We start from the raw sequence: 8351 nt of genomic DNA on the forward strand, positions 1-8351 counted from the left end.
GACTTGGTAGTGCTTAGCCTAGCCCAAATACGTGGCCAATACCTTGTGATAGACAATCGATAGCCAATCATAATAGCTAATCGATCAATAATCAATAAATTCCGGGAAACGCTGGGCATGACTTGGCAGTGCTTGGCCTAGCCCAAAAGCCAGGACCAGCTAGGTGCCCATCAGCTCCTCTGTCTCTTTAGCATTGCGCCTCCAGTGCAAGCTACGGTAGTTTTTTTTTTTTTTTTTTTGACCGTGACTGAAGGCACACGCGATAAAAAATGGGCTCCAATCCACGCTGTGAATGTGGCTGGCCAGCGAAGCTGTGGCATCATCTGATCCGATAGACCAATGTGACGTAGCCTTGAAGTGGGTCCTGCCGAGTCTGAGCATGACGCCGTTGCTGCTGCCCGTCGCCGCTCATCGTGTTCATGCTGCTCTTTGGGAGTCCTAACTATGCGTGGTCTTTCCATAGCGCTGTCACAACACAAATGAAATCAGTTGCTAGGCAGGTTCTTATTTTACACATGAAAGCGTAGTGACGTCACTCCCTGCTTCATATGCTATGGTTGCCGCTTCCCGGCAACTGCAGCTTATGCAACCGTAATCTTTACCGGGAAACGATTGCGGCGAACGCTATGCGCGAAGGTGAGCTTTCTGGTTCTTTTTCTTTATGCCCACCAGGCCGGCGCCACCACTGCCGCGGATACGTGGAGGCGAGTGCCAACTGGTGGTGCTGCAAGGAACCCAGCGGAGTACGCGACGCGTGCCTTCCGTTGTGACTGGTGAAGTTTTCTGTCGACGGAGACGAAGAAACCCCGGGATCCCAGTCAATACAGTTTCGCTGTAAAAAAAAAAGGGGGGGGGGGGGAGGAGGTGGGCGACAATTAGAGACAATATTTTCTGTTCATGTACCGAAAAATCTTACAAAACGGTCCTCATCAAAAGCTTAACAACTAGTGGGTCGTACAACTTCATAGTTTGTGTGTAACCGTGTACCCACATGTCAAAATCTGTACGACAGCGATAGGTCATGTTACCATGTTAAATTATTTTTACGCCAAGGATAGCATTGCTGCGTCTTCATTTCACCATTGCGGAGTAGGCGAAGTCATCTTGTATAGGTTCTTTTGCAGCAAAGCTGTTAAACGGACTTCCACGACCGTTTTCGTGCGGCGGCGGTGGAAGCCGACGGCGGCGTGGCGTACTCCGTATCAAATTTCAATAAATTAACAGCCGACAAAGCAACCTGCGTCTGAGTCTCAAAACTTTGCTTTGGAACATAACTGTCAATAAAAATGATAAAATTATAGTAATTTTTCGTATATCTCGTTAAAATAGACAACACCTTTGTGCGGTTATCTTAGCCATGTAATTCGTATTTTTTGTTTCTCACGTCGCGTTTTACCGGCTCAACGTTGGAGGTCAGCCAGGAGTTTGTGCGGCTGCAACGGTGAAAGCTGATGGCGTGGCCCGGCAACGCTGCTTGCGTGGGAGCCCCAAGGATGCCGTATGGCCAGGGCGTCAGTGATGAATGGTCGTTAAAAACAGCCAGCAAACTGACTCCTAATACTTCCGACGAAGGGTGTGAGAACCCGTTTATACAGCTTCGCTGTCTTTGATGTATCAACTGCTCAGATGTATCAGTTGCTCACATCAGCATGCGCAGGATTTTTCTATGCGTACAAGTTACGAACATATATACGCACTCACAAGAAAGCTAAAAGTTCGGCAGGGACACTTAAGCCTGCTTACGTGTGGAAATGTGGAAGCATTAAACCGTTTTTAGACCCCGGAACATCGTGAAGGCGCTCATTTTATACACTCGTGACGTGGCGCCACCTCCTCGCCATTGGCTGCGCCGTCACGTGCCCAATGACGCACGCACTAGCTAGGCCACACCTATATAGTCAGCCAGAACCGTGGAGCCGCCGTGGCGTCGGGGAAGCGTGACCCTGGATTCCTGGGTTCGATTCCCACCCAGACCGAAATGTACCCAATTTTGTTTTCAAAGCCATTAATTAACACTGTCTACAGGATCCTTAGCAAAAAAATTCACGTTAATTCCAGCCTTTTTTGACATTTTTTACTCTTTGCGGCGTCGGCCATTTTTGGTACCATCTTTAGGTCACGACGGCGGATTTTCGCGTAATGGGGCATATAATGCTTCCGCATTAATAACCTAATTCTAGGTTGAGTGGTCCCGGCTTATAACGAACATTTCCTTCCAGTCTCTGACCATGACCACAACTCAACACCAAACCATTACTGGACAGACTAGAACAACGCGAGAGCCGTGACAGCAAATGCCGCGGAATTCTCCAGAGCTTTCCGCCTGGTTCGGCTTTTCAAGTGCGAGCTATTCGCTTTTCCCGTAGACTCTCTTCGGCGGAATGGCGCGGACTCTTCCGCCTTTACGAGTCAAGGCCTCGGCGAACCCTTTGGCGAATCACTCTCACTCCGTCTGGACCCGATCTTGTCCTCCTCGCCCTCTCTCTCCTCCGCCTACTTTGCTTTCTTCCTCGAGGCACTACTCACCGTGGCCTTCAGAGCGTGCGCGGGGACAGTGACCGCGTTATTCGGCCGGCGCTGTATTGCTGGCCGCGATTTCATCTCCGCCTCGGCGAACGCACTGAGGAGGGGCTCAACGGTTCTTGCGGAATCGTAGATTAATGGGTCGCGGATGCTAATTCTTCCCAATAGAATCGCGGCTGGTTGCGCCACGAATGGCAGACCGACGATAGCGTGTGTTCTTTACCATAACCTTTCAGTTTAGCCCGGTTATCTTTCTATTCCCCTCCTCCTCCTCTTCCCCCTTTTGCCTGTGTAGGGTAGCCAACCGGATGCTTTTCTGGTTAACCTTTCTGCCCCCTTCTCTTCTTACTCGTTCTCATTTTGGTTTCAACTATCTCTTCTTTTTCCTTTCTTTTTACTGCTGAAAGTTAACAGCTCGAAACTGCGTTTGCTGTGTCTGTCCGTCCGTCATCAGATCGCCTACTAATCTTCACCAGCGCCATAGTGCGACCACTAGGGCAACCACCACTGGGATTTGAATTCGTGCTCCTGCGGCGTTGTGCACTTTGCAGTTGGACGCTCAAACCACTGCGTCGCGTACGTCGTAGAGAGTTAGTTATTGCAAATGAAGCTATCGCATTACAGGGCATAAGTTCAGGGCCGGACAAGTATGTTTATTCATTTATTTATTTCTCGCTGGATTTCAATTCACGTTAATACTCGCGCGTAGCTGATCGTTGAGTTACCGTAAATTGCAACGACGCTAAAAGAGCGACTCCAGCGGCCTGCCAACACGACCAAATTGCCCTTTGGCTGGCATAATTAAGTAGCAAAAACGAATTTTGAATACACGTTTCGCCCGACCGGTACACACCGAGTGCGAAGTAAAATAAATAAAGGCACACGTGCTTATGGATCCTATAGCAGGTGGATTTTTTTTTTTTTTTTAGGCTATGCAGGATTTTTTTTTTAAATTGCATGTGGGTAGATATCCCAATTCGAGTCCTTGAGCTGTATTACTCGACGAAGCGCACATTACTTGCCCGATAAATCCAATTGCGTAATCGGATAATCAACAAACCTTTACTAATTCAGTTTCTAACTAATTATTTTACGGCAGATATTGAAATTTATGAATTGTAGCCGGCAAATTCACAAACCGTATTCACTTGGAATGAATTCTCAGGGTGACACCTGGTTCAAGATTTGCGCCGTCAAACTAGAGGTAAAAATGCATCGTTTTTTTATTTACATGTTTATCAAACCGCTGTTTCATGCATTGAAGCAAAAAAAAATTACTGGGAGGCCAATTTATATACATTAAAGGCCCACTGAAGGGCATTTAGTAAGGGGATAACAATTTCTACGGTACAGGAAAATGTTAACCTCAAATAAAAAGGTAATAAAAAAAGCTACAATTACTATAATTTCGTCGCATACTTTAGGAATAAATATCTCGAAACTGGTGCCATCCTCAGAATTCATTCCAAGTGGATACGCCTTGCGAACTCACCGGCTACAATTAGTAAAACTGTAGCATGTTCGCTAAACTAACTTGTGAAAAACTTAATTAGTGAATTCTTTTTTAATTAGCAGATTGCGCATTTTAATTTATAGTGCAAGTAATGTCCGCCTCTTCGAGTAATCCATCTCAAAGACAGCAATTGTGCTGTCTGCCACAGGCGAGTTTTAAAAATTGTGTATATTCTAAAAAAAATACTGCTAATACAAGCAGTATTCTCTTTTTTTTAATGCAGTCAAGCAATCATTACTAACTTTATTTTCCAGAACTTTTTAATGCAGTCAAGCAATCATTACTAACTTTATTTTCCAGAACAAAGTGCAGATATCCATTATGTTAGGGTAAAAGTCGCCAGAAACGGTGACCTGACTAGTTCTAATGGCCGGGTTCAAATCAAAATGGCATCCGGCGGTACAAAGTATGCTGGAGACGACAGAAGAAAAAAAAAGAAAGAAACGAGCCTACAGTCTTGGTTTGTTTTCCCCCACCAGGTGTGCAAAATGTGTTTTTATTTCGTATTAATAATGAAACCGCGAGTCTATGCCAAAACAAAATTTAAAAATCACGGTAATGATAAGTTGGTTTCCCGCAAAGATGGCACAGTGTTGCCTCGCAGAACGAACTTCATTCGTTCCGTGGTCGGGTTTGTTGTGCAGGGCATTCATGGACGTTCATCCGTTCACGGAGCGTGGCCATTGATGCGAGAGCCCACAGGTTATTACAACACAGCAGAAAAGAACTTTGGCAGTTTACCAAGGATTAAGAATGCTCTAGATCCAGAGAGAGGTGGAGGATGGAGGAATGGTGACAATTTACACCAGTGTTTACACGCATTTGCACACAGCGCTGTGTCTCGTCTTTACTCTCTCATGTCCGAAGCGATCATTTAGAAACACACACACACTCTCTCTCTCTTCGCAGTTAAGTCTGCGTTCGTCTTCTTCAGCTAGATGAATAATCACGCTCGCTCTTTGTTTTACCGCTAACCGCTTGTGCATTGCGAAGAGGAACTTTCCACGGCTCCTTGAGCCGTTAAACTACATAGCTTCTGCAACACATTAACATAGCAAAACTGGAAACGCGAGGACATAAAACACGCACGCACACACATAAAGGTGCGACATGCATCCTGAACAGCGGAATGCAACCAAACTCATTTGGAAACGGGCGTGCAACGCGCGATGCCAGCATACGAACGCCTTGACTGCAGCACCTTCGGAATCGGTACACATTTTTAGATTGCAGTATCTTCGCGATCGGGTTAAACATTGAGACTGCACTATATTGGTAATCAGCCTGCATTTGAACGTATGATCGAACCTTAATTATATTTTAAATAATTCCCGGGGTTTTGCGTACCAAAACTAGTTCCATACGGAAACACCGGCTGGAGGCCGCCGTGGGCAGGCATCATAGGTATTGCCGCCGTTTAACTTTACAGACGCACGGCTGTCGGCACATTAGTCAGTCTATTCCAGGCACTATACAGGGCCCCCACGGCTTTTCGCGCGACTGAAGAAGTGGCGTTTGCTCTCCGCCGTGCGTTCGCTCCCCGTGAAAGCGCGCGTCCCGCTTTCACTCGCACATACAGCATACGGCCAATGAGAGTTTTTTTTTTCTACATCCGGACGCGCCCATCGAAGACTGAGCCCTTAACAGCTTCGCTGTAATACCGCAGACACATCTGAGAGAAACAACGCTAGTTGACAGCAGCGTGTGGGAGGCGGACCTCCAAGATATGGCTCTATGTCATGAATAAGAGCCCTTCGAGGCGTGGCGTGTAGGCTCGGTCTGTGCGCAAGCGTAGAGCCGGGCCTAGAACAAAGTTTCTTGGTGTTGCCACTTGCCGGCCACGTACAAAGTCCAGCTTCGTGCCTACAGTGCAGCGCACAATATATCTGGGTGTCACTGAGGACGTTTACTTGTTATAGCGCTCGAAACACTGTGAGTCGCACTACGTGTAACATTGCGCTAGTTGTCGTTGTCACTACTTAGCAGTTCGAGTGACACTGAAAGTGTTCTCTCTCTCTTTTCTTGTACTTTTTTTTTGCAGGGATACTCTAGTTTACAGCAGTAAAGCAAAAGCAAGGATACTCCCACCGAGAGCAGGCTGTATTCTGTAACTAGTGTCCACCTAGTAGAGATGTCCATTTCATCTGCTGCTGAAGTGCTGATTGGCTCTGGGTGTCAGACGTAGACAGGCAGCAGACGAAATGGCTATGTCTACTAAATGTGGGAACTTGCAGAATACACCCCCAGGCTGAGCGACAAATCGCTAAAGCGTTTGCTGCTCTGCCTTACAGATTTCTTGCTCTTGCTTTTGCCGTCGACATTGTGCCTCCTCGTAACGCACAATAAGACAGAGGCCTGGCAATGACCACTATAGCGGATACTTCTACGTGGTCATGCCACAATGAAATGCGGTACGTCTTATTGTTTTGTCTGCAGAAGGTGCCGTATATTGACCAGCGTCATAGTCTTGCGCTATAGTTAGTGTTAGCCAGGCGCAGCAATACTTGCGGAGGTCCCACCAGGCACAACTCCCCTCCCCGGCTACGCCCCTGCGCTGCAGCTCTGCAAACTATACGAGTATACTTGGAGATCCAAAACCTGAACCTATATGGTCGTATGAAACACCAGCTGCTTCAAGGCCAGAAAGCGGCCCCGCGACTTTCGCTTCGTTACAAAGAACTGCTCGCGCCTTCGTGAGTGCGGCAAGCACCTCTTTATGGCCAACGGGTTTATTTATGTCTACACGGGGGACCATAACTATTTCTGTGGTTGTGCGCAGTCCTTAAAAACGTAAGCAGAGACATTTCCGCAGAAGACGTTTCGGCCGTTCGCGGCCGGTTTTGACCGTTTCAGGATAATATATATAGCAACCAGCTATATTCCGTGCACCTCAGCATCCACTTATCAGAACTGGTTAATATTTCCTGCCGTATAAGTATAGCGGAAAACAGGATTGGACCGCATCCGCAGTAGAGAAGCGCCTGCTGGGGGCAGCGTACGTCTGGACCGGCGGCTCGTTTCCACGTTACAAATAAGACTGGCACTATCCCATACCGCGTCTCAACGGGACCCACGGCTCCAACGTAGCACTACGCAGCGGTGAGATCCCGGCCAGCTCTTCCGTGCCAGTCTGCCCGTGCTTCCCTCTCGTATATAGCCGGCACGCTCGGTAGTTCCTGCTTCCACCGCCGCTTGCCTGCCCGACTGCTTGGGCGGAAGATGAAGCAGAACCGGCATCGCCGTCGCCGACCGTTACGGCCGCCGCAGCCGCATCGTCGAGGTTGTTCACCGCCGCCGCCGCCCTGCACGGAGAAGAGAAAGGCGGCCCGCTCCTGCTGGAACAAGGCCGCCGTTGCCGCGGCGCCGACGTTTCACTGTGCCGCTCCGACGTCGCTGGCGACCAAGATGGCGGCGTCGGTTCCGCACGCCGCCACGGATGCTAGTGGCGACGAAGACGATGCCCTGCGCTGCGTCACGCCGTGAGTTCCGTTTCCTCCCACGCACATTATAACGTAACCGCGGTGTTTACATGCGGTGTGACGTGTGACTATAGTGTGCGCGGTTGCTGCATAGTTCCGCGTTTCAACGGGTCTCCAGCGAGTCGTGCACCTGAGCTACGCGCTTTGTCATCGTCGCGCCCTGCGTCGGGCGTGGCGCATCCGTCCGTGCACGTATACTGCAGCAAAGCATACTCCAAGACACACATTCTCGCATAGACTTTGTACGACTCAGCCTTTCTCCATGACCTAGCATCCACAGCTAGGCGTAAAGTATCGTCTATCGGTTTATTACCTCGGTGATCGGAGAGCTTCGTATTGCTATGGATTCCGACGTGTGGCCGATGAAGGCGGTATCCCATTGTCCCAGTCGGTCTGCTGCGCTCGGCTTCGCAGGCAGAATGCCGTGTGGTGTTTGCGGCATGCGCGAACCGTGCCAGGGTCCCAAGCCGCCGATGTCACTATTGTGCTCTTACAAAAGTGACGCGTGCATATATAGACGTGTATATAGGAGTAACGTTCAGAGAAAACGCGAAAACATGCCCCCACCGGCTTCGGGTATAGGCAAAACTAGAAGTCAAGGTGGCCAGAAGAAAAGAATGGAAGTAATAAGAGAAACCAGCTACAATGTCACACGTGGTGTTTCAAGCACACTGCAGCCCGGCAGGCGAACAGGAGTGATAGAACAGCGAGGGCGGGTTGGCGGCGACGATGGATAATGACTGCGGTGACAGGAACATCTTCGCAAGGGGCACAAGGACGCGCCGATGCGCACGAGGATTCACTCACTCCGTGAAAGCGTAGATTCCCCCTGAATA

The 8351-nt window shown here is 48.9% G+C and overlaps 1 protein-coding gene across 2 annotated transcripts in view; it reads left to right on the forward strand.

Annotated features, from left to right (window-relative positions):
- LOC119450344 (flavin-containing monooxygenase 5) overlaps window positions 1–8351 on the forward strand; it is a 55132-nt gene that overhangs the window by 20392 nt on the left and 26389 nt on the right. Inside the window, exon 1 of one of the 2 annotated variants that reach the window (XM_037713778.2) lies at window positions 7241–7515. The exons of the other annotated variant lie outside the window; for it this stretch is intronic. Within the exon in view, the coding sequence (XP_037569706.2) occupies window positions 7256–7515 (260 nt within the window). The 5' untranslated portion in view covers window positions 7241–7255. Of the gene's footprint in view, window positions 1–7240; window positions 7516–8351 lie in introns of those variants that run through there. 2 annotated transcript variants of the gene reach the window in all.

The sequence above is a fragment of the Dermacentor silvarum genome, chromosome 4, assembly GCF_013339745.2.
Source record: "Dermacentor silvarum isolate Dsil-2018 chromosome 4, BIME_Dsil_1.4, whole genome shotgun sequence".
NCBI lineage: Eukaryota > Metazoa > Arthropoda > Arachnida > Ixodida > Ixodidae > Dermacentor > Dermacentor silvarum.